The 27,943-nt window shown below is 42.0% G+C and overlaps 1 protein-coding gene across 2 annotated transcripts in view; it reads left to right on the top strand.

Annotated features, from left to right (window-relative positions):
- Window positions 1-27,943, top strand: part of LOC133462256 (neuronal PAS domain-containing protein 3) — a 331,973-nt gene that overhangs the window by 197,823 nt on the left and 106,207 nt on the right. For both annotated transcript variants that reach the window (XR_009784244.1, XM_061743401.1), the window contains exon 5: window positions 6,220-6,309. Coding sequence is in view for 1 of the 2 variants with exons in the window: in XM_061743401.1 (XP_061599385.1) it covers window positions 6,220-6,309 (90 nt within the window). In the remaining variant the exon portion in view is untranslated. The remainder of the gene's footprint in view (window positions 1-6,219; window positions 6,310-27,943) is intronic.

Genomic DNA, 27,943 nt, shown 5'->3' with positions numbered 1-27,943 from the left:
GGGGAATGTCAAACCCTGACAGAACCCCCCCCCCTCAAGGGACAGATACCAGATGTCCCTCATGGACATATCACCCAGGGCGGGTGGAGAGGGCCTGCAGGAGGGCCCAGGCCAACACACGGCCAACGTTCCGGGGGCCGACCTCGGGACTGGGCCGACCGGCAAGACAGTTCCGGGGTCGCCCACGAGGCCGGGCAGACCGGCGAGACAGCTCAGGGGGACGACCCCAAGGCCTAGACCTGGGTCTTGGCGTGGGACCTGGACGAGTTGGCGTGGGGCTTGGCAGGGGACCTTTACATGACGGGGGACCTGGACTTGACGGGGGACCTTGACTTGACGGGGAACCTTGACTCGACGGGGAACCTTGACTCGACGTGGAACTTTGACTCGACGTGGAACCTTGACTCGATGGGGAACCTTGACTTGAGGGGGAACCTTGACTCGACAGGGAACCTTGACTCGACGGGGAATCTTGACTCGACGGGAAATCTTGACTCGACGGGGAACTTTGACTTGACGGGGAACTTTGACTTGACGGGGAACCCAGGATACGAGGAGCTGGCTGAGGGGGTACCCGGGTCCGGAGCGCTGGCTGCGGGGGTACCCGGGTCCGTGGCGCTGGCTGCGGGGGTATCCGGGTCCGGGGCTCTGGCTGCGGGGGTACCCGGGTCCGTGGCGCTGGCCGCTGACCATCACCGGAGCAGGAGCTGATGCGTCCGGGACCACCACCGACGACGCGCCCAAGACCACCGCCGGAACAACGGCTAGCTGGGGCTGGTGTCGACGCCGTCGCTCCAGAGCCTGGATGCTCCGGGGCCCACCCCGAGCTAGGCGTGTTCCCCAGAAGGGGGACTTCTCCTCCTCGAACCACCTCATATTTTTCTCCACCTCCCGGCGGCGAAACTCCCAGAGGGAAATCAGCTCTCCCGCTGGGTCCATTTTTGGTCGGTCCGTTCTGTCACGTCTGGTGTATGGTGTGGAAAAATATTAATATAATAATAATACAATAAAAAACACAGAAAAAAAGGCCCGAAAAAGGCACCACACACGGTGACCTTTGGCACTTCCGAAGGTCGCATGGGTCTGGACCTCGGCACAGTGGATGAGAGTCACCTCCTGATACAGAGTCTAGAATTTCAGCCTCTTAGCTCAAAGCGTTAGTGAACTGTGCAAAAAAAGACACGAAATAGTCTTCGCAGGCCGAAAAGCAACAGACGCGGTAACCTTTGACACTTCAGAAGGTCACACAGATCTGAAACTCCGCACAGTGGACGAAAGTCCCCTCCTGATACAGAGTCTAGAATTTCAGCCTCCTAGCTCAAAGCGTTAGTGAACTATGCAAAAAAAGACACAAAATAGTCTTTGCAGGCCCGAAAAGCAACAGACGCGGTGACCTTTGACACTTCCGAAGATCACACAGATCTGAAACTCCGCACAGTGGATGAAAGTCCCCTCCTGATACAGAGTCTAGAATTTCAGCCTCCAAGCTCAAAGTGTTAGTGAACTGTGCAAAAATAGACACGAAATAGGCCTCATAACAATACATAACAAACCTCCTGTGCCTACTGAGCATTAATAACATGTCATAATCGAAGGAGAACTAATTTAAACGGATGTCCTTAACATGAACCTATTGTATTATTGAATTATCAAGGACACTTTCGTGTTTTTGTGTTTAGAAATGTTAAAGATATTAAAAGAAAACCATAACACAATGAGGAAAATACCGTGGCGAACAAATCGTGCCCAGAGCGTGTCTCAAACCACAGTCTCCCAGACCACAGTCAACTGCAATAACCAGTCGGCCAAATGCTGATGTGTTGCCCAGGCGGGCAAGGCCTTATCTTATCTGTGGTCGTTACACTATGTTCCAAAAAGTATTGTTTTTAATGGACAAGATCTGGCATTTTACGTTGAATTCTATTGTTCAGGTTTTAAAAATTCTAGCTAAATACATAAAAAAGGGAGATGAGGTGTGAGCTTCATAACAAAACTTCTGTGCCTACTGAGCATTAATAACATGGGGTTAGCCATAGAAAGGGGCGATAATGAGGTGTGAGCTCCATAGCAAGCATTAATAACATGGGGTTAGCCATAGAAAGGGGCGATAACAGCCTCCTGCGCCTACTAGTAGTTAGAGAAGGGCCCTACTGGACCATATCTATGGGGTGATTGTTATCGTTTTGTCCTTCATTCAATGGTATGACAGCAGTCAAATCGGGTGACGGATCCCATTGACTTCGCATAGTACTATATCCGTGGTGCTCCCATTAAAACCTCATTAAAACACTGCTAAAACAGCGTTAAAAACGTGCTTTTACAAACTGACAGTAAAAATCAGTACCTTGCGCGACAAAAACGCATAATTTAGCCACTATAACAAATAATAATATATAAATAATAATAATGTCATAATCCGTCTATATGTCACGACCACGGACCCCATTGACTTTGCATAGTACTATATCCGTGGTGCTCCCATTAAAACCTCAATAAAACACTGCTAAAACAGCGTTAAAAACGTGCTTTTACAAACTGACAGTAAAAACAGTACCTTGCGCGACAAAAACGCATAATTTAGCCACTATAACAAAGAATGATATATTAATAATGTCATAATCCGTGTATATATCATGACCACGGATCCAATTGACTTTGCATAGTATTATATCCATGGTGCTCCCATTAAAACCTCAATAAAACACTGCTAAAACAGCGTTAAAAACATGGTCATACAAACTGACAGTAACAAACAGTACGTTGCGCGACAAAAACGCATAATATAGCCACTATAACAAAGAATAATATATAAATAATAATAATGTCATAATCCGTGTATATATCACGACCACGGATCCCATTGACTTTGCATAGTACTATATCCGTGGTGCTCCCATTAAAACCTCAATAAAACACTGCTAAAACAGCGTTAAAAACGTGCTTTTACAAGATGACAGTAAAAACAGTACCTTGCGCGACAAAAACGCATAATTTAGCCACTATAACAAAGAATGATATATAAATAATAATAATGTCATAATCCGTGTATATATCACGACCACGGATCCCATTGACTTTGCATAGTACTATATCTGTGGTGCTCCCATTAAAACCTCAATAAAACACTGCTGAAACAGTGTTAAAAACATGTTTTTACAAACTGACAGTAAAAAACAGTACCTTGCGCGACAAAAACGCATAATTTAGCTACTATAACAAAGAATGATATATAAATAATAATAATGTCATAATCCGTGTATATATCACGACCACGGATCCCATTGACTTTGCATAGTACTATATCCGTTGTGCTCCCATTAAAACCTCAATAAAACACTGCTAAAACAGCGTTAAATACATGTTTTTACAAACTGACAGTAAAAAACAGTACCTTGCGCGACAAAAACGCATAATTTAGCAACTATAACAAAGAATAATATATAAATAATAATAATGTCATAATCCGTGTATATATCACGACCACGGATCCCATTGACATTGCATAGTACTATATCCGTGGTGCTCCCATTAAAACCTCAATAAAACACTGCTAAAACAGCGTTAAAAACATGCTTTTACAAACTGACAGTAAAAACAGTACCCTGCGCGACAAAAACGCATAATTTAGCCACTATAACAAAGAATGATATATAAATAATAATAATGTCATAATCCATGTATATATCACGACCACGGATCCCATTGACTTTGCATAGTACTATATCCGTGGTGCTCCCATTAAAACCTCAATAAAACACTGCTAAAACAGCGTTAAAAACGTGCTTTTACAAGATGACAGTAAAAACAGTACCTTGCGCGACAAAAACGCATAATTTAGCCACTATAACAAAGAATGATATATAAATAATAATAATGTCATAATCCGTGTATATATCACGACCACAGACCCCATTGACTTTGCATAGTACTATATCTGTGGTGCTCCCATTAAAACCTCAATAAAACACTGCTGAAACAGTGTTAAAAACATGTTTTTACAAACTGACAGTAAAAAACAGTACCTTGCGCGACAAAAACGCATAATTTAGCTACTATAACAAAGAATGATATATAAATAGTAATAATGTCATAATCCGTGTATATATCACGACCACGGATCCTATTGACTTTGCATAGTACTATATCCGTTGTGCTCCCATTAAAACCTCAATAAAACACTGCTAAAACAGCGTTAAATACATGTTTTTACAAACTGACAGTAAAAAACAGTACCTTGCGCGACAAAAACGCATAATTTAGCAACTATAACAAAGAATAATATATAAATAATAATAATGTCATAATCCGTGTATATATCACGACCACGGATCCCATTGACTTTGCATAGTATTATATCCATGGTGCTCCTATTAAAACCTCAATAAAACACTGCTAAAACAGCGTTAAAAACGTGCTTTTACAAGATGACAGTAAAAACAGTACCTTGCGCGACAAAAACGCATAATTTAGCCACTATAACAAAGAATGATATATAAATAATAATAATGTCATAATCCGTGTATATATCACGAACACGGATCCCATTGACTTTGCATAGTACTATATCCTTGGTGGTCACACGAAATTATACCACTTTCCGTGTTGGTACCACGGAAAATAGGTCGTGGGCATTATCCGTGTATATATCACGACCATGGATCCCATTGACTTTGCATAGTACTATATCCGTGGTGGTCACACGTAATTATACCACTTTCCGTGTTGGTACCACGGAAAATAGTGGTGAGAGGTGGTGGGCATTTCACGGATTTTTGTGAGATCAGGTTGGAATTGGGATATTAGCCTTTGAAACTCACGGTTTCCTATCGTTCTATATTTTTCCACTTTGAATTGGCACCATTCTTGTGAGGGCAGTATTGTATCTAAACTATCATATTGCCTCAGTGGTGTACAGTAGTGGCTTTAAAAATACATTGTTAGGGCCCGAGCACTGACAGTGCGATGGCCCTATTGTCCATCCATCCATCCATTATCTATACCCGCTTTATCCTTTATCCTTTATCCACAGCGCCCCCTAGAAAACTTCGTGCCTCAAGCCCCACAATACGGTTCGACGTACATGCACTAAAATCGGTACACACCTGTATCATGTCACAACTTAAAGAAAAGTAATCTGGCGACATGGCCGAAACCGAACAGGATGTCGGCCATTTTGAATTAATCGTGGTGTGTTATACATCAAAATGTGCGTCTGGATCATGCAACAACGGGCATTCATTTTCTCAGTCAAAAGCGTTACCGTGGCGACGATAGATGCCAAAAAGCAATCCTAGAAATGGGAAAAACAGTGATGCAGCAATTGGCTTACCTGGCCTACCTTCATCCAGGAAGTAGAAGATACAAGAGGCCATCAGAGTTAAGTCTGTCTAGGAGAGATGGATACCTTTGGAAAAGAGATGAAACATAGATGACAGAATTAGTTTAAAAGTGACCAGACATAAGTTTGAGCTGAGAAATGCTGTGTTTGTTGCTGCAAGGATTGCAGATGAAAGGAACAGAGCACTAGCTACATCACTCATACCCTCAGTCCTTGTTGTGAGGTTTAAGCCAAGAGTCCTCCCTGTTTTCATTGGACATAAAAGAGAGGTGGAGAAAAGACTTGGAAAGCCTACAAAATATAGGTGGAATGTCATGAAAATTAAACACCTGAACAGTGTTGATGACAAGACTGTACAAAATCTAGGTTTGGAGAATAGTTTTGGAAATAAGATATCAATCACCACAGAAATATTGGAAGAAAAAAACTACCAAACTAAAAATACCTTTGGTCAGGTTTTGATTTAACTGACTAACTCCTTGTACTACTTTTCAAAAAAATGTATTATCACACATTTATGTCCTGAATTCAGAAAAAAAAGCCAAAACTAAATAGCTGAAACTTTCCTAGAGACCAAAGACTATGACTGGTTTATCTGCAGGACAATTTGTGTAGGTGTTTGTGAAACACACTACAGATGTGCGACCTGGACATACTTTAACTTCTTTTATGTAAACATCTTCAATGCTGCACTTTTAGCAGTTGGTTTTCTTTCTGATCAGTTTGTGTTTAACAATTCATAACATTTGTATGGCCTGTCACTTCTTTTCTTAAATAAAATGTTCTTAAAGAAAATTTTGTTTTCTTAAAGTGGAGAATTATTATTTCAAACTTATTTCAAAATGGAGTTAATTTATCTGTGTTTTATTTGTGTGTTTCAGTCTCTTGATGGATTTGTATTTGCACTAAACAAGGAGGGACGCTTCCTCTACATATCTGAGACTGTTTCCATCTACCTGGGATTGTCACAGGTAAGTGTACAGATTTTCGTGCATGTACATCAAACCGTATTCTGGGGCTTGAGGCACAAAGTTTTCTAGGGGGCGCTGTTGAGCCATTAGGCCACACCCATTAATTCAAACCATTAAATATCAAATTTTTCGCCAGGACTGGCATGCGTGCAAAATTTGGTGACTTTTGGGGCACGTTTAGGGGGGCAAAAAGGCCTTCATTTCGTTGGAAAAAAAAACAAACAAAAAAAATGAGAAAAAAGAGAAAAATTCCTACAGATACAATAGGGCCTTTGCACTGTCAGTGCTCAGGCCCTAATTAAGACTAATTTAAAATCGTTATTCTGACAGCTGTTGGTCTCTTGCTTTTGTAATTCATTTACTTTTTGAGTTTGGACACTTTTTATTGTAAGTTACAAGTTCTACGTCAATCAAAGTGTTGGACAAAATTAGATATAAGTTTTGGGTCATTGTCTTATTGAAATACCCAGCAGCAACATAGTGTTAGAGTGGCAGATTTCTTAACAATAAAACTTGCCTGTAGCCAAGTTGGCCTTCAACCCTACCACCATTGAAAGGCCAACCTGGAAAGGTATGGGTTGCACTTCTAGTTCAACTACTGCTTTTCCATCTTTGCCATCTAGATGGTCTGAGATTAAGCTAGCGGCGAATGGGCCAGTAGCTCAAGTGGGGCTCAGCTGGCTTCATTTCAGATGTTGTTTTCGTAGCACCATCTGAAATGAGGGCCAATTGAATTAAAGTAAATTTAAGAGGACATAAGCATCATAGGATAATATGAGATAAGTTACATTATGGTAGCTTGTGGTACTTGACCTATTGGCACATTTTGCCCCTTTTAGTTACAGCTACTAAAGCTCTCAATCTGGTGGCAATATTTATAGTTTTGCAAAAAGTGATTGCCTGAGTAAAAACCTTGTCTCGAGATGTTTTTGATAAATATTGAAGACAAAAGGACCACCTTTCGGTTGAAGAGCAGCCAAAAGGACTTAAATATGCCATGGAGGCGCATGCTGCCTTAATGTACCGCTTATAAATAAGGTTAAACTGGAGGTGAGGGTTTGCAGACCATAATGCCAGTGGGAGAAGCCTGTGTACGTTCAGGCGTGCTGCAGTGGAAGCGCTTGTATGACTTGCATGTAAATTCTTCAGGCCTGGACATTTAGCGGATGACACCAGCCACGACTCTCTATATCAAACCATTCAAAAGTTATGGCAGAAAATAGGAACTATCACATATCAACCAATCAGAAGAAGGGACAGGGCTAATTCAGGCCAATGAAGGTCAAGTACTCAATACAGAGTCCGATGACATCGCCCACATGTCTTTATCACAACCCGTTTGAAAGTTATGGCAGAGAATAGGGACTATCAAATATCGACCAATCAGAAGAAGGGGCGGGGCTAATTTGCACCAATTATGGTCAAGAACTCAAAACCGAGTCCGATGACACCACCCACGACTCTATGTCAAACGATTCAAAAGCTATGCCAGAAAATAGGATCTATCAAATATCGACCAATCAGAAGAAGGGGCGGGGCTAATTCATGCCAATGAACGTCTAGTTCAGTGTCAGATGACACCACCCACGACTCTCTATGTCAAATCATTCCAAAGTTATGGCAGAAAGTAGGAACTATCATATCAAATATGGACCAATCAGATGAAGGGGGGACGCGCTTTTTGGTGTCTATCGTCACCACAATAACGCTTTTGACTGAGAAAAGTAATGCCCGTTGTCGCATGATCCAGACGCACATTTTGATGTATAACACACCTGGGTGCACGTTACAGTTCGGGCCGCATTAACGGCTGAAGAAATGGCATAAATTGCGCCAAAATTACATGGTTAGGGGGGCAAAAAGGCCCTCATTTCGTCAGAAGGAAGGAAAAAAAAACGAGAAAACGAGAAAATTTCCTACAGATAAAATAGGGCCTTCGCACTGTCAGTGCTCGGGCCCTAATTATGTGCATAACATTCACTACACAGGTCCCCCCAGAAGTCACCATATCAGAAGAAAAATCACAGTCCCCGGGGAGGGGGGCGTATTAACTGTACTGGAGGTTGATGAGAACTAACTGCGACAACGGTCTCGTCGTGACACAGGTGTGGGAGGCTGGGGAGGGAGGGGAACAGGGGGTTGGGGCAGAGCTGGAGGCCGTCCGCGTCGTGGGGGTTGGGCGAGTTCAACGGGTCTACCCACGTCCAATTGAGCTGGTTTTAAAAAATAGCCTTGCATTGTCCAGTTGAGTAGACCGCTGGAGAGTAGCAGACCAAGGAACCGTGGTGTTAGGGACAAAATCCTCTGGAACCCGCATAAACAAGCTCGGCAGATGAGGTCCTCCTTTGGCGCTGCCCTGATGCCCAGCATCACCCAAGGGAGTTTGTCGACCCAGTTGTTGTCTTTAAGGCTGGCGCAAGGCAGCTTTCATTGACCTATGAAAACGTTCACAGAGACCATTAGCCTGCGGCTGATAGGCAGTCGTACGATGGAGTTTCCCTCCGAGGCTCTGTGTGACAGCGGTCCACAGTTCAGACGTGAACTGTGCGCCTCGGTCAGAGGATATACTGTATCTGAAGGGGTGCCAAAACGAGCAACCCAGGTGATGAGCAATGCCCGTGCCATCTCAACAGATGGCACTGATGTCAATGGCACTGCCTCAGGCCAGCAGGTTGTCCTGTCAACCATGGTCAACTGGTATGTGAAACTGTGAGAGGAGGGCAGAGGGCCGACCAGATCTATGTTTACATGGTCAAAACGTCTCCCTGGAACCGGGAACATCCCTAGCGGGGCTTTAGTGTGACAGTGGACCTAGGCGTGTTGGCACTCGACACAGGTGTTAGCCAAGTCCCTAACATCCATCTTGATACCGTGCCAGAGATACTTTGCTGCAATCGGTCTCTGTGATGCCTTCGAACCTGGATGTGAGAGACCATGGATGGCATCAAAAACTTGTCTTCTCCATCCTGTGGGAACGATTGGCCGAGGACTGCCTGTGGAGACATCACACAGGAGTGTTGTACTAGTATCGCCAAAAACAACGTCCTTGATCTGAAGCCCTGTAGTCGAGGTCCTGAGGAATTGGATGTCAGGGTCTGTGGCCTGATCTGCTGCCATGCAATTGTAATCAAAACCACAATGGACATGTTTGCAAACTCAACCTTTGCAATGGCAAGCTTGGTCGGGTCGAGGCGTCGAGCGTGGGTGTAGACGGGTGGACCAGTAGTGGCGAGATGGTGCTCCACACCATTCTTCACAGCAGATGAAGAAAATGTGGGCCGAGTGATCGCTGGAAACTCAGCAAGGAGACGGTGGAAATCATCCGAAGCTGAGAGCATGCTAGACAGTTGTTTCAGTCACGCTGAGCTTGCACATATAAGAACAAAACGTGGCGGTGTATATCAAACAATCTTTACATCTACTAAAAGTCCATGTGCACACAGAAAATCGGCGCAGAGGAGGGGAAAAGCAACTTTTGCTGTAACAAAGTCCCGACCAAACCGGTGTCCTCCAAAACACAATTCAACATACCTCGTTCCCTACGTGCGGATGGGGCTACCATTGGCAGCTTCCATAGGGGGGCCATGGCTGTCGGTTACCATGTCCAAACGAGAGGCAGAGTATCACACATAACCAGCCTGGCTAACTGCCCAGGGTATAAAACAAGTGAAATCTGAAAAAGCTCAAGACTGCACCACCATTTAGCTAGAAATGGACATTTTTTAAAACGAACACTTTAAAATCGACATGTCCTATTGAATATATAAAGCAACTTAATATTTTCACATTCATTTGGTGCCTATAAGTATTGCTCCGTATTCAGTCTATTTTAGTTTTTTTCATGCTCTACCATCCTGCTTTAACCCTTGCAATATATCTTATTGCCCTCTTCTATGGTAATCCTTGTTACACATTTGTTGTTTTCCCTCTTCCCCGACTGAAAGCCTTTCTATTCTGTTGATAGTTGGGCATAAAAAACATTTTCTAAGCGTTCTCCAGTGCATTTCTGTCACGACTGGTATGGTGAGGACCTAGATGCACGAGAGCGAGGCAGGAGTTCGCAACAAAAAGGGTTTTTTCCAAAGAAAAGGCAAGGACCAAAAACCAAAGCGCTTCTTAGCAGGATCAAAAACACCCGGAAACAGGGATCAGAAAACTGGATCAAAAACAGGCAGGACACATGGAGGAAAACACAGTACGGAACCAGAAGGAGCAAGGGAATGACAAGACCAGATATACACAGGGGATAACAAGACACAGGTGCAGACAATCAGGGCAGATGGGACACAAGCGGGGCAAAACAGAAACACAAAATGTCAACCACTGACAATTTCAAAGTTACACTAAACAATCTTTTGGTGCTCCACACTTTTCTAGCTCTGTTCTCTCCATCAAAAAAGCTCAAGTGATGAATAAACGGTTCAGGCATTTGCCTCCCCGTTCCATCTCAAGTTTTTGTATAACCTTAAAAGTCTACTTTAGGTTTTTGGGATAGCTCAAGTCCAACGAGTAAATGAGGCCAAATAAAATGGCTACTGCTTTTCAATGTTGCCAAGGTCATGAAGCACTTTGTCAACTCTGATGAATATTCCAATATCTTCAAAGTTGTCTGTGGGTTCTACACCTTCCTTCTTTATGGCGAAGGCTCCCATCATCTTCCCTATAATGTCCTGGGTTGGGATTTAAAAAGAAAAAATTAACGGGAAAATGTGCGTATGTTTACACAAACTTTGATCCTAGCGCACAAACATTTTGAAGATATGGGGAACTGGCGACACAGATGGTGAGGTGGTGAAATGAAGCCAGATTCATGTCATACTTTTAATGTCATCACATATCAGACTTACAATACAATAGCGCTGATCGTGTCCCTCTGTGTTTGAAGCACAGCGTCAGTCAGGACGCTCTGGTGCTGCTGCTGCTGCTGCTGCTGCTGCAGCCATGGTGCAGGACACGCCGGGAACCTCCTCGTCACCCACCGCCACAACTGTAGAGTGACTAAGGACAGAACAAATAAGTGCCGGGCCACTCTCCTCTTGCCCTCCACCTTCAGATCGCACCACTTCTTTTTTATTTCTGCCACAGATCTGTCCGTGGCACTCACGGCGTTTAGCGCAGCAACAACGTGCTGCCACTCACTCGCTTTATTTTTGTTAGTGATGCCACTACTGTGACCACCAAATAATGTGGTTTTCCTGCCTCCACCTCATCCACAACATCTCGGTCTCCGTGAAATTTAGTGGCACGGTGGCTCGACACATGTCTCATTCATCCTGACGCACAGCAGAAACAGGCTGCAGGAAGCCACTGCGCATGATCAGCAGGCTCATTCGTATGCAAATACAGTCATAAAGTAGTTTGCAATGACCATACATGGTACAAAGTGGGCGTGTAGAGGGTGGGATATGAGGCGAATTCACGTGCGCAACCTTCCAGCTGGACTGTGATTTAAAAAGAGAACATTGCGTTCAAGTGTGCGTTCACACGGCTTTTGAGCGCACCTACACTTTTAGAATGAATCCTACGCACTCTTTTATAAATGAGGTTGTTCTCAACATCCTCAAAAACAAAAAACCCTTCAGAGTACATTTGATGTAGCATTTCTGGACAATATCTGGCTATGAAAAAGCTTTGTTCCATTGGATAACCCAATAGCACATTCCATAATTATTACACTTAAACAGTAATCTACAAACTATATGTCAGTGAGAGGAGATTTTTACTATGGCCGTAATCCATTTATGTTGAGAAAAAGCAGTGTTAAAGGATGAGTCTAGTAATCTTCTATATTTCTCTTTATTGTCAAAAAACCTCATAGTTGGATTGAAAGCCATCAATAATCTACAATAATCCACAAGTATTGTGTATGTACCCAAAGTCTGACATAGCTTATTCTTTGTGCCACGGACATCCACCCTGGCCTTAAAACTATAAAATAAAAACAAGCCAATAAGTAACACTGGTAAACTTGGTAACATGTTCCTTCATTGCAAGATTTTGGTCACATTCATTTGTTTACAATGTCCTTAAAAAAAGCATTTAGATAGTTGATTGTTTTTTGTAGTTTGGAGTTGGAGAGCACAAAAGAAAAAAATACAGAATTTAGAACAAGAATAAAAGAAAATCAATCAGCATTCACACAATCATAATACATTTTGTAATTATTATTTTTTAATTTTTAAATCTTTCTGAACAGACAATTATTATAAAAAACCATGACCTTTTCTTCCTTTCCTTTGGGAAGTGGTGATGTAGCTGCTGAATGGATCTGGATGTCAGAGGCACAGTGATGCGGGCGAACTCAGCTTCTATGTACAATCATTTAATAATGACAGTGTAATATGTTCAGTGTTTTGAGGACCACAGCAAGAGGCATGTGTCACTTCAGAGACTGATCTTTCATAATAATTCCTTGCGTGTATATGATCATCACCTGGAGCTTATTTGCCAGGACAGTATTGAAATACGTTGTATGTCTGACAACCTGTTTGAACAACTGTGTTTGGCTTTAAAGCGCATGGTCCATAACATCACCATGGTGCAGAACTGCTTTTTCATTTCTGGAATATGTTCCAGAAAGTGATGTTTTGGAAGAAGCCCCTGATCTGAGAATACTTCCTTGAAACTCTGCTCTAACATTTTCCACTCTACAATAATCTACAGACTCCTCACAGTGGACGGTTGCCACAAGAAGCTTCACAATGTCCTTGAAGTCCAGAATAACTTTCCAAGCTTGGTCGGAGATCAACTGTCCAATCATGAATGGGAACAAACTTTAAACACCAATTTTCATGTGTGCTGCCCCCGATAGTTTTGCAACATGCTAAATTATGTGGCACCAAATGACAGGTTGGGTTTCTTTGTCACTCCACTCGTATTGAAAGTGTTTAATGCATTTAATGAATGTATCTTCGAGTGTAAAGTAAACAACTGGGACGATACCCTGAAAAAGATCATGGACAACATCAAGGGGATGTCCTGGTGTGACACAGAAGTGGGCAAGTCATTCTGTAAAAGTACATGTCTTTTCACATAAAAAGCACTCCCTGCTTTTGCCTGTGCAGCATTTACATGGATTTGAGGATTCTTTGTTTATAGTGGTAAATGCACCTGATTTTACTTCTTTAACTTGAGTTTCTGCCAGCTGAGCTGTGCAAAACCTACAGAAATACTTGCTAAAGAAACGTTCCACAAAGACAGCTATTCCATGCTGCAAGGTCGTCTGACACCACACGCACGCACACACACACACACACACACACACACACACACACACACACACACACACACACACACACACACACACACACACACACACACACACACACACACACAAATGTACCCAGCAACACGATTTTTGAGAAGTATGAGAAGTATTTTTGTATAGCCGTAAGTCTATACATCATCACTTTGACACAAAAGAGCTAGATATACGAGTGGGTCCCGAGTGGGTTGCAAACTTTAAAGTCATTTACAGATAGACAGAGAGATTCTCAATTCTTCCCCTGACAGAAAACCATTATTCTTAAAGTACTGGCCATCTTCAAAGAATCTGTTCTGTAGGTAGTCAGTCGGTATCTGCTGCTGGCTCCTCCTTTCAACAACCTTCCTCAACACATCCTTTTGATTAAGCTCAAGTTAAAAACTTTAGCAAAGGAACATACGCTTCTTTTAGTCATTGCATTAAGTATGTACTGAACTGGATCAACAATTTTGAAATGAAGTTTATAATATTGCTTCCATTTAAAAACTGTGGATAATGGTCCCTCCATTCCTAAATCTTTTGAGAAAAGATTGGATGAACTCTTTCACGAGCAACTGTTTAACTTGCAGGTTATGGTTATTGAAGAAATGAACAAGAATGTTGTTAGATATTGGCACCAAGGTAGAGCCAAGCAAATACTGCAACTCATTTAGCAGGTCATCCACAGCAGAGCTTGGTAAATGCAAGCAGTTTTTTAACTTCAATAAAATGAATACTAATTTCTGTTCTATAACTTTGAACAAGTCTTCCTTTTCTGGCACTAATGCAAAACCTTCATGTTCAGCATCATTAAGAATCTCATCACTTTGTGTCAAATCTCCCAAAGAACAATTTAGTCACATTTGAGTCATTTTACACAATTTCAGCTTTAAAATCGTTCAATGTATACTTCTCATGCTTTCTGTTCTTATGAGTTTGATATGTTCCATAGTAAATAAGTAAGTAAGTTATAAAAGTTTATTTCTATTGCCCCTTTCACAGACAGGACTCGCTCACAACGTGTTTCACAAAAAATAAATCTAATACAATAAATGTAAAATACAATAAATTTAGAAGATACAATAAAAACTTCCTGGAGTAAAAATGTACATAAAATCAACATGAAAGTCCTAAAACAACTGTCTCACTGCTGATGTTTAAAAGCTTGGAGAAACAGGTGGGATTTAAGTTTGCTCTTAAGAGCGATGGAGTCCAGCAAAAGTAGAGGCGGTGGGAAATCGTTCCAGAGCCTCGGTGCGACGACCTGGAAGGAGCGATCTCCTCACATCTTAAAATGGGTAGAAAGGACGATAAGCAAGCTCTGGGCAAATTATCTCAGCATCCGAGATGGAGTGTAGGGGCATAGTAGGTTGTGATATAGAAGGGGGCCTGACCAGCTCTAAATGTCAGCACCAAGACTTTAAAGTCAAAACGAAAGGGATGGGGAGCCATTGAAGAGCTTTTAAGATTGGTGTGATGTGATTTTAATCATTTAATTGTGCCGTCAATTTAATTACCACTATTTAAGAGTCACCAAGTCACTAAGTCTCAAGTCAGGGTGTCTCTTCCAGACAGAGAAACTATCTAATAACATTCACCAGACATGTTTTTATAAAACCGTGCTTTTATCGGCAGCACGGTGGCTTAGTGGTTAGCACTGTTGCCTCACAGCAAGAAGGTCCCCGGTTTGACTCCCAGGCCTGGCAGGGTCTTTCTGTGTGGAGTTTGCATGTTCTCCCCGTGCTTGCGTGGGTTCTCTCCGGGTACTCCGGCTTCCTCCCACAGTCCAAAAACATGAATGTTAGGTTAATTGGTGATTCTAAATTGCCCGTAGGTGTGAGTGTGGTTGTGAGCATGGTTTGTGTGTTTTTATGTGGCCCTGTGATGGACTGGTGACCTGTCCAGGGTGTAACCCCTGCCTCTCACCTAAAATGAGCTGGGATAGGCTCCAGCAGACCCCCGTGACCCCGCAAGGGATAAAGCGGGTATAGATAATGGATGGATGTTTTTATAAAATTGAAAATAGGTGAAACATGGTGGAGCAGCTCTGCACCCTCGGCAGGGTCCTGGAGGGGCACGGGAGTTTGCCCAACCAGTCTACAGTACATGGGCTTTGTGGACTTGGACAACGGCATTGGACCGTGTCTCTCGGGGAATCCTGTGGGTGGTTATCTGGGAGTCTGGGGTGCTGGAAGCTCTTACATGGGCTGTCTGGTCCCTCTACATTTCGTGTCTACGATTGCCCTGAAGTGCTAATCATAATGACAAAAAAGAAAGCACAACAACAAAAGAAAAAACACACATGCCAAAGCAAAGTCACAACCGCTTAATGTAGTTGTGTTTTTAAATTTGCCATAGTGATTTTGTTTTTGCGGTTGTTTTTCTTTTGCCATTGGGTTTTTCCCCCCAAAAAGGTAGGTACTGTCGAGTGACATAACTCATTGCTGATTGGACTAAATCGGCTAGACGCCACATTTTCAGCAGTAAGGAATTCCCTCAAAAATCAATAACTTCAGATACTCTCAGGTCCAAGATTTTCTGAGAAAGAAAGGCAATCTCCTCGTCCCTCGAATTGCCACAAAGTGGGTGGACTGATGGAAGACTGGGCATGAATCTGACTTTAAAGGGGTGGTTTCCACGCCCTATGTGACTATCCAGAGGGTGGCTTCCTCATCCCTTCATTACTTAAAAAGGAAATGGTAGGAAGAGTTAGAGTTGGACACATCAGATATTGACTGGAGATGGACAGGGGACTGGTACACTCCTCTTCTGCATGTGTTGGACACAGGTTTAAATAAAGGTCTGTGTGCCACAGACTTCATCTATCAAGCGACATACTGGCAATAATTTATGAGGGGGTGATCTGACTTGTACAAGATGTAAACAGGTGCTAGTCAACATATGTTACATGTTCTGGTCTTGCCCTAGGCTGAAAGAGTTCTGGGCCAAAATGATTAGAACTGTATCATGCATTCATAATACAGATGTAGATCCCAGCCCTCTTACAGGCATCTCTGGGGTAACACCGGGGAAGCACAAATAATGATTCCCCAAAGGAAAGCACAAGCATTCTTCTCGTTGTTGGCCATGACACTGATCTTATCTAAATGGGTAAAGGCAACACCAAAAAGTCATGAACGATGGGTAGAGAAGGTGATGACACACCTCAAATGAGAGCATATTAGATATAATATGCAGGGCAACATGAAAAGGTGAGGTAAAGTCTGTTGTGTTGTGTACAATGGAAAAAAATAAAATAAAAATCAATAATTATTATTCTTCACTCACTCTGGAGCCAAAACACATTTTTTTACCTATAGTACAATAAGTAGCAGGGTCAGACGGAGTATTCCAGTTTGAGCAGGTGGGTTTTAAGATTTGAATGATGGAAGAGAGTCTATGTTCTGAAGCTAGGATGGGAGTGAGTTCCACAGCTACTGAAGCCTCTGCTCCCCATGTAGTTTAGGAAGGACGACACCCAGACTCTTAACCTGAATATAGTCCACTTATAATACACATCAAATGATTCAAATTAGAGCAGCATGTTGGCTTGATGGTCAGCACTGTTGCCTCACAGCAAGCGCACGGTTCGGTTTCTATGAGGAGTTTCTATGTTCCTCCCTTGCTTGTGTGGGTTTTCTTACTTCCTGTCACAGTGCAGAAACATGCATAGTAGGTTAACTGGTGGTTCTAAATTGCCAGGGTAAGTGTATATGTGTGGGGCAGATCAGTGACCAGTACTTTTCAGGATATATTCTGCTTCTCACCTGGTGAAAGCTGGGATAGGCTCTGGCAGATCAGCATTACCAATAAGAGGATAGAAATGTATGAATAATACTGATTAATTTAAAAAAAAAAGCCTAATTCAGGAAGCCAGCTGGCTGCACTGAATATTCAGCTTGATATAATCCCTTGTCCTGAGCATGCATGACATGACCATGCAGCTTCCTTCTGTTAATAAGAAACCTTTGAAGGAGAACAGAGGAATTTGTTTCTCTGCACTTAATCTGGGCAGAACTTTTTTTCTCATGTGGTGTCTGACGACTATTCTGTGATTGGTTAGAAATCTGAAAATGTCAAACCTGTTTTATGCATCGAATTGGTGACAAAATATATACAGTACCTCACAAGAGTCACTTTTCCACCGATAATCAGTCTTACTGCTGGCCCTGCAGACCAGACTCTGACTTTGTCCATGATTGGCTTACAACAGTGGACACGGTGAACCATACTCCTGTAAATGCATTTCCCTGCAACTGAAACAGACTCACATTTGCTTTATTTGAGAAAGCGCTTAGTAGGTGACTCCCACATTTTTTTAATTAAAATATATCTTAATTCAAAATGCATGTTTTTTTAATTATTTTCCTTGAATATATAGTTAAAATCTTGTTTCTTTCCTTTATTTTCTGTCTTTGCTGTTTGCTGTCATGAAAACCATTAAAAGGACGACCAGCACATTCATGGTGTTAATGTTCAGACACCGTTTTGCATTGTAGGTGTCTTTGTATTGTATTTAAAAACTCTGACACATGGATTGGACACGTACAGCAGTTCTCCTAGGTGCTTCACACTCAATGATTACACCTTGCTTTAATGCATAACTACAACTGTGTATAGTTTGTCCAGTCTTTGCACCTCTCAAGTTTTAGCCTACAACGCATGTTTATCATCATCTTTTTCTGTAGTACTAGTTGTAACAGGAGGTGGAATGGTCTGGATTTTGGATTAGGTTTTGAATTTGTTGATGTCAGTCTTAATCTTTTAATCACCCTACGGTACATATCCTGATTTTAGGGATAAGTTAATTATATCTAATACCGGCATACCAATAAGAGAGAAAATATGTTATGAGAAGTCGGGATGGAGTCTAATAGACATGTGGATGGTTTAGCTTTACTGACGATTGAGGTCAGCTCAGGAAGGTCTATAGGAGCGAAACAGTCTACAGATGAGTCAAGTCAGAATCAGAGGAAATTAGAGGAGGCTGTAGAAATGCCCACAACCATTGTTGGGTGGGCCTGGTTGATTTTTCCCTTAATTCCAATGATTTTACAGCATAAAAAGCTCACAAAGTCTTCACTACTGAGAGCTGCATTAATGGACAGCTAAACTGTCCATTCATGTGTTAGTCTGTAGCCAGTGTTAGTCTGGCTATAGTGCTGAACAGAAAAACTGGGTTATTTTTATTTTCTGCTAATAATGAGGAATAATAAGCTGTTTTTATAGATTTACAAGAGTACCACTTCCTTTCTATTTTATGTTTTTATTTGTCAGTATACTGATATGTGAATTATGCCAGGTAGCTAAGTTCCTGTACAGGCCCTCTTTTTAAAGGAGCGCCAGTATCTAAAGCATAATGCAGCCAATCTGGAGTTTTAATGATAAGGCAATCAATATTTGCAGGGGTAAAATTGAGGTCTTATCCCCCATTTTTTCTATTGTAGGGAGATGAGAAGCGCTGGCTTCCATTAATTTATGGCATAATCAAATCTGTTGTATTGATACCTTTTATTAGGTGCTATAACATAAACAATGTTAAATACATAGCTATGTTAATACATAGTGGTCAGAGAGGAGGGAATTTACAGGTGGTTCTTTATTTTAGGTGAGGAGGAGATCAAGGCTATGGCCACAAGTACATGGATAATTTTGGTCTCTTTTGAAAGGTAACACTCTCAAAGTGTTCCCCCAACTGTCAGAATCACTGTAAGTGCTACTAGCATTGAGTAATCTAAGTTTGAACACACTGAAATATACGTTTTTTATTTCAGCCGGAAATTTGTTTTGTAATCAGATGTCTGCAGATGAGTGTAGCTGGGACTTATTAGCTGGAAAACACAAGTGTACTACAGCATGAAGCCTTATCTAGTGCAAGATCAAATTTGATAACAATACCACAAAAAATGAGTATTTTACACTTGTTTCTGTAAGATTATGTCTAGACCTTTCCAAAAATGGCCATTTGGAGATGTCAAAAAGACACTTGGATAACCATGGGCATAACTCTTGAACCTTTCAACATACAGTCATAATTTTGGCCTCTAATGAAAGCTGACACTTTAGGTATCCTATCCCATATCCAGATTCACTATCAACATTGCTGAAATATATTTAAATGCATATAAAAGAGTCAAAACACGGACGCATGTTTCATTCGCTGCAGTGATTCACTGGAATGCATGGAATTCCCGGCTGTGGGTTTTATCCCCACCCCCTGAAGCGGCACATTGTTGTTTTCAGAATTTCATTGGCCATACAATGTGCCAGTTATCAGCACGATTGCTCCAATTGGCTAATTTTTTTCATCACAAAAGGGGGACATGCGCTTCATTTGCATACAGGCGCTCATTCGCTATTGTGAGCTTTAGAGGGGACAACCTGTATGGTTAAATGAAGTGTCAATCAAAAGGAGGGGTTACAGACTCAATTTTGAGTAAAGATCTCTGGTCTGAAGACGTGCAAAGCGCAGTTACAGCCAACAACAGTTGAACAACTGGCTTATTTCCAATGATGCAGTGGCTGTTTGTGGATATTTACGGGTATAATAATGTAAATACTTTACTGGATTGGATCGACTGGACCTTTCTAACCGTAACCAGACCCTTTTTGTGGGAATATTTTTGACCGGACATGTTCTATGAGGCTTCATCGGGAAGTTGTGTCATTTGCACAAATCTTTGTTTGTGGTGTTGATATGTACCAGCTGCTATAATTATATCCTGAAATGGGTTATATTGGTGAAATCACAAGAATCTTAGCTTTCCAAAGATATGTCGCATGAGTACCTCACGTAACATATGAGCTGTGTAAATGGCCTAGTTTTGTAAATTATGGACTGATTATGGACTGATTATGGACCCGCAGGCGGGCCGTCAGAGTGGCAACGGGCAGTAGTGTTCACTTTTTGAGAGATGCCTATCGATTGTAAAAGAGAATAAAAGGCTAACTTAAGGCTATCGCGGTCAACATCCCTGTGAAAGTTAAAGTTTCCCAGTATGATGACTTTGTCTGTACTGATCAATGAACCAGATAGGAAATCTGAAAACTCAGACAGAAACTCTAGATAAGGGCCAGCAGGTGGCAGGAGGTTATCAAACGTATTATAATCGCATTTGATTTAGTTTTTGTTTGAAGGCTAGAGTTATAGATGGTGACAACTCCTCCACCTCAGCCTGTGCTTCAGATTCATTTAAACGAACATAACCCCCCCCCCCCGGCCACGTTTCTTATAAACAGAAAACATCACTACGAGTTTCTGTAATTAGATCACTGGTTACCTCAAGATTTGGAGCTTACAGATCACTTTATGTTCAGTTTTTGTTTTTTGCCATTGTTATTTTTTACTTTTCTCGAAATGGACTGCAATTTTTGTGAAAAATAGGTGCAAAAAAAGCATTTCTAATTGCAAGCATCACAGTAGAACTAGGGGAACTTGGCTAGATCCTATCCAAAGCAAAAGGCAGGGTACTCCCTACATGGCTTTCAAGTCCATCAAAGGGCCACATCAATTACATTTCTTCAAAAATAGATTTGTTTTCTCAGTTACTGATAGCTACCAAACTTTTAACAATTGCAACATGTAATGATGAACAAACAATCTCTCTGACTACCAGATTCAGTCTGTATAAGGACAAAAAAGGGATTTGTTGAAAAATCTAAAAGGACTCGTGTTTACCATCTTTACATGACATGCTTTGATACAACACTTGAGAAACCAGGAAATGAGAAAAGAAACAATCAGTTTAACTAGTTTGCCATTTTACAGACCACCCAAAACTCTTTTTTCTCTTTCCGATTTCCACTGTCCTGTGTGTGATCACATACATGCAAACACACATACACATACACACATACACACAAGTCACTCTCGTCTTCATATCTCTACCCCTTAATTCTTCTGACAATGATTGTTGATTTCTATCAAATAATTGATTAATTGTCAAATCAGGTCCCCAAAGCTTAGCTGGTTATCTTGTTCACTTCAGTTTTATCAGAAGAGGCACACCGATTAAAGAGAGAGAGAAAGCTAGTATTTGCCATAAAGAAGTCCCCCTCTGTAATCCAAAACACACCCAAAGTAAGGACACCCAATGTCCTCACAAAAGTGTATCACTGAATATTTTTCCACTTTTTCTAGATTTTATTGTGGAAGAAAGATGATAGCAGAGCAGCGGTTAAATTGGGCAGGGAGATTATATGAATTTGACTATTAATCTTCTTTTTTTGTTACTGGTGTTGCTACAGTCCTAATGCACATTAATTGTAATGCAGCACTAGCTGCTGCATTACATCGGGGGCTTGTTTCACAGAAGGAGGTCAACAAACTCTGACTCAGAAAACTATGTTCTGAGTTCAGAAAGCCTGAGTTTTGGGTTTCAGAACAGGTGTTTAGAGTTTGTTCAGTCAACTGAGTATGTTGACTCTGAGTTATGGCAATTATAGATGCCAATAACAGTCGTGTCTTGTTTGCTACTGTGGACAAACCCTCCTGTGTCAGCTGTCTGAGCTTCTCTCTGCAAAGGCCTCCAACCAATTTGCAAACTTCTTTACTGAGAAAATCCAGATGTCAGTGCATCAATATCAAGTCCAGAAACAATGCTGTCTCCAATTAAAACCAATTTGGACAAAATGACCCAATTTTACCCAATCAACTACAAAAACCTGGAGGATATTATTTTACCTACAGCTTTCCTCAATTACGTTTTACCCATCATGGCACCTGATCTGATTCAATAGTAAACTCATCCTGTTTGGTCAAGGGTTTTCCCCCAGACCTTCAAGACCTTGAAGACAGCAGTCATCAAACAACTGTTTAAAAGAACAATCTGGGCAAGTTGCTAATGCTAAATTATAGACCCATCTCAAATTTTCCGCTCATCAGTGAGGTTACTAAAAAAGCTGTTTCAACAGTTGAATAACTTCTTAACTCTGACCAACCGCTTTGACATCTTCCAGTCCGGTTTTCGTGTTCACCACAGTACTGAGACTGCCCTTGTCAATGTCATCCACATAAAAACAGACTGTTGAAGCACCATAGTGCTGGTATTATTGGACCTCAGCACAGTATTTGATACTGTTAACCATGATATATTACAAGACAACTGAACATTTGGGTTGGTCTTTCTGCCACAGTTCTTGACTGGTTTGAATCTTACTTAAAAGACGGGGACTACTTTGTGTCAATAGATAAGTTTACATCGGAATCGAACAAAAATGACATGTGGAGTTCTCCAAGGTTCTACCTTAGGATACCTTCTGATTAACATTAACATGCAAGTTATTAATTAATTAATTAATTAATTAATTAATTAATTAATTAACATAACCCGAACGTCCTTGTCAGGGGGGCTGATAAGAGGGGGAGCCAGGAAGGCGATTGGATATGGGGAGAGTGGGGTGTGTGTGTCAGTGTGTATGTGAGAGTCTGTGACGCGATAAGACCGAGGACCTTTCTCCCCGAGAACAGCCAAGCGTCCTTGATGTTTTCGTGCAGCCGTACAGTTCAGGGAGGCAGGATCCTCAGGTGTTTTGGAAAGGGGGAGGGTTAGGTTGGGTGCAGAGCGTCATGTTTACATTCCTCCCGGGAGATTATAACGGAGAGGCTTGCCAGCCGCTCCTTCAAGGCCAAAAACTAATCAACAATTTGCAGGCAGCTCAGTAATTTTCCGTCTGCTTTTTCTTCTGGATCCTCAATCAATAAACTCCGATCAGACGAATTTGTGATCAGTCCCCGCCAAGCCGGGTGCCCAGCTTCTCCAAGGTTTTCTCCATCTTGTTATAGAGCTCAAAGACCCCTGCTAGCCTACGATTCTGTTCAAGAATCGCATCCAGCTTGCGGCCCTGCTCTCCCAGCGTTACAGTCTGAGTGCTGAGCCCCGTGCTCAATCCTTCAGCAGCTTCGGGCAGCTCAGAGAGGGCCAGAACGGCCCCCGCAGACCTTCCGCGATTGTCGATAGGCCAGGATAGGCCACTCCAATTAGGAGAAATCCTGCTATCATAAATCCTCAACAGATAAAATTTTGAGGCACAAAGGGCGCCAGTTCTTGTACGCGTCCATCGTGTAACCAGCAAAAAATGTTCCGTCGGGGCAGGAGGGCTCCCTTACCCCCTGGCTTCTCGTTGCAAAAATTTGGTCAATGGTACTGAGGGTCCAGTTAATCAATTCCATGATTGTAGAGTTTCAAAGGAGTGAAAAGGAGAGACTCTGAAGACAAGACAGGACAAAAAGCAGCAGCAGGGCAGATAAGGAGGAGAGAGCAGAAGAAGCGACCGCCTTCGCTGAGAGCCGGAAGAAGAGACTGAAGTGGACTTCAGGAACCATTATAGGGGGAAAAATGTTCCTGTAGTAGGAGCGGTATTCAGATGGCCTACAAGAATTATGTGGCAGGGGGTGTCTGCTAATTGGAATTTATAAATTACTCAGCACTCACACACCTACGCACAAAAAAACGCTCTGTTACAAGATCAAAATGCAAATATATTGCATTTATTGCATACGTTATTTAATGCATTGATTCGTTCTTGTTTTCACAAGCACAAATTTCTTTCATGCACCCTCACACAACTTTCAAGTTCATTAATTTCCACTGTACCTCCATGCCCGCCTCACCGCCCCACCCTCACCAACCCCGCTTATCCATGAGCTTCATCTGTCGTTATCTTATATATAAGATATATATATAAGTCTTTCCCTGACCCTGCACCCCAACCTGGGACTTGCTGATTGGGCCGGAGCTTCGGGGGCTACGTGCTGGCCTGCGGTCCCCATCCCTGGTCATCCCGTTGCTGGCCCCCCTTCTCCTCCCTTTTCTCTCTCTGCAGGTGGTCGTGGGTGGCTTGTAGCTTGCATTACGGAGCACAAGTCTTTCCCTGACCCTGCACCCCAACCTGGGACTTGCTGATTGGGCCGGAGCTTCGAGAGCTGCGTGCTGGCCTGCGGTCCCCACCCCTGGTCATCCCGTTGCTGCTTCCACCTGCCTGCTGCGCTGTTGCCGTCCCTGACCCACCAGTCTGGCCTTCGGCAGGAGGGTCCCCCCTTATGAGCCTGGTCCTGCTCAAGGTTTCTTCCCTCCTAAAGGGGAGTTTTTCCTTGCCACTGTTTGGCTTAAGGTTTTTCTCCCACTAGGGGAGTTTTTACCTGCCATTGTTTATGTAATAACTGCTCGGGGGTCATGTTCTGGGTATGGGTCTCTGGAAAGCGTCTAGAGACAACTCTGTTGTATTAGACGCTATATAAATAAAATTGAATTGAAATCTTTGTTATGTGAATTAACCATTCAACCAGTCCCCAGGTAATCTTTCTGTATATTCATTTGTTAATTACTATTTAAGTGTTTGGTTTTATTTCCTTTGCTGTACCGGTTGTTTAAATCTCAGGGCAGAGATGGTTTTGTTCCATTTTTTAAAAAGAATGAAAGAGAAATTGGTTTCCTTCCCTTTCTCTCTTTCTTTCTCTCTCTCTTTCTTTCTCTTTATTTCTCTCTTCAGGGACCTTCCCCCTTAGGTTGTGTCATCTAATATAGATGACAAAGCTCTGCATATCCTTCCAACCCAACTGCCTTCAGGAAATCAACGCTTGATTTTTAAATTGTACAAGTTCTACTTGTCGGCATGACCTCCACTCTAACCAAATCACACAGTTTCTCCATCTATATCAACGGCTCCTCCATCTTCCCTCAGGTCTGGCCATCATCCTCAACAACACGCTATAAGGCTCACATCAACACCATCCCATGGTTATTTTCACCTCAGAAACAAATCAAATCAAATCAAACTTTATTTATATAGCACTTTTCATAAACGAGTAACGCAAAGTGCTTTTCATAATAAAATCAACATTTAACATAGACATTAAAACATAATCACGAACATCATAAAAATAATAAACTCATAAATAAATAAATAAATACCTAATTAAATAAGTAAATAAAAGCCTGACTTGAAGCTGAGGTCAGAAACTATATCTTGGGGATCTATCCACACCTGGAGCCCCCCCACCAATGACCAATGAGGGCATCAACACGTGGTAATTGCCCAGATGAGGGCCGGCCGGTGTCCACAGCCAAGGCTGCAGTGCAGGACTCCCTAGGGACCCCAAACAGGGCCATCCCCACAGCACCCACCCAACAGGGCAAGTAGGCATAGTCCCCAGTGTGGACGAACCCCATGAGGAAAAAGCACTGGAGTTAACGTATGAAAAAGTAAAACGTTAAAATAAACCTAAAAAGAAAAAAAGTTAATATAAAACAATAAGTACATAATAAAATAATGAAAATGAAAAATAAGTAGTTACAATAATAATAACTAGATAGGAATACATTAAACCACACTAATAAAATAAATACAATTCAATTATAAGCTAAACTAAAAAGGAAGGTCTTGAGCCTCTTTTTAAAAATGTCAACAGTCTGCAGCCCTGAGATTTTCTGGTATGCTGTTCCAGCAGGCCATTACAGTAGTCTATTATACTAGAAATAAAAGCATGCATCGACACCTCCGTGCTGGCATGAGAGAGAATTGGAAGGACTCTGGCAATGTTTTTAAGATGAAAAATCCTGTCTATGTTACATTTCTAAGGTGTGAAACAAAATCCAGCTCTCAAAAAGAACACCCAGATTTCTCACACACAATTTTATTTATTGTGGGTTTTGTTGGATTGCATAATGGCTCGATGTTTACCATTGTCATTTCCCAATAACAGGGTCCAAACTAAAGACAGTAGTCTGGTGGCACAGACAACACGAAGGATCACCAACAGCCTCTTTTTCAAACAACAATTGTAGATGGTATGGTCTAGATTGTTTCCAAGATGCTGAGGCTTTCTGTTGCCAAGCAGACCAGGATAATGCAGACCGCCCCTGAGGCTCAGCAGAGTGGCATGATGCCAACACAGAAGACAGCCACTCCCTTTTTTTCCCCGATTAAAACACGGAACACTAGTGGGTTGACTGATGTGTGAGATAGACTTGTAGAAACTTCAATCTGCTGCTAGTAAAATGGAGAAGGGATATTGTAGAAAATAATTTGTGTCTTGGTCAAGTTTTGTTTTAATTGGCAGCAAGCCCAGAAACTACAACTTACAAGCTTGTATCTGTGTTCTTATTCTTCGGTCACTACCCACAGCTCGTGGCAGTAGGAACCTAGATCAACCAGAATAGAAAGCTTTGCAATAATGACCTTCATGTTTATTTAAGATAAGAAAAAAGCATACATTTACCAATTTTTTCTCGAGGATTTAGCTGCACTGAAGGTACGGTCAGAGGTACTACAACTCTGGATGTCAGCTCAGGCTCAATCATGTGACTTGTGACTGAACAAGAGTAGACAGATGAAAACGTATGCAGCAGAGTATCATTGCATTCATGTCTTTGGGTTGGGTCTTTACATATTTCATCACACACAAATATTTTTAAATAACTTAAAATAGAAGTATATACATTTTTACTCAATGTCTGCTATAATAAGGTAAAATTATATTCTGTCTAAGATATATACGTAGTCATGGCAACAGACTCTGAAACAAACAAACAAAACACACATCTGTACTGATTGGTACACAAGATATACAAACAGAGAAGGTCATTATTTTATTTTTAAAATATATCTAAACAGCACTTGCCCAGACAGTGCTATCAAGCTAGCAAGCCGCTACGCTACGCAGACAGGACTGCAGCCGGCTCCGATAAAACCAGAGGCAGAGGTTTGTGCATTTATATAAACAATGCTTGGTGCACTAACTCTGTTATCACCGAAGGTCACTGCTCATCTGATGTGGAGTTTCTCATGGTAAAATGTCCACCTTTTTACCTCCCAAGAGAACTCACATAGCTGCATCACTGCTGTTTATACCACCAGATGCTAATGCTAAACTTGCAATCAAATAACTGCATGCAGCCATTAGCAAACAGCAGACAACACACCCGGAGGCTGCTTTTATTGTTGCGGGTGACTTCAATCACTCCAAGACACTCTGAAGACAGTCCTCCCCAGATTTCATCAACATGTTTCTTGCCACACCAGAGGAGACAAAACTCTGGACCATATTTATTCCAACATCTCAGGAGCATACAGAGTGACACCCCTCCCCCACATAGGACAGTCTGACCACCTCGCCCTGTTTTTATCCCCTACATACTCTCCACTCATCCAACGTGTGAATCCCACAGTGAGGACAATAAAAATGTGGCCTGTGGGGGCAGAGTCTGAGCTGCAAGACCGCTTCAGATACACAGACTGGAGTATGTTTGCTGCCCAGGCAACCACTCACCCCCAAACTGACATCGAGAGCTATGCTTCCTCAGTAATAGATTACATCTCCACCACCATAGACAGTTTCACCACCCAGAAACGGATTACTATGTACCCCAACCAGAAGCCCTGGATGAACAA

Source organism: Cololabis saira, chromosome 16, assembly GCF_033807715.1.
Source record: "Cololabis saira isolate AMF1-May2022 chromosome 16, fColSai1.1, whole genome shotgun sequence".
Taxonomy (NCBI): domain Eukaryota; kingdom Metazoa; phylum Chordata; class Actinopteri; order Beloniformes; family Belonidae; genus Cololabis; species Cololabis saira.
This window is presented reverse-complemented; position numbering and strand designations above follow the sequence as displayed.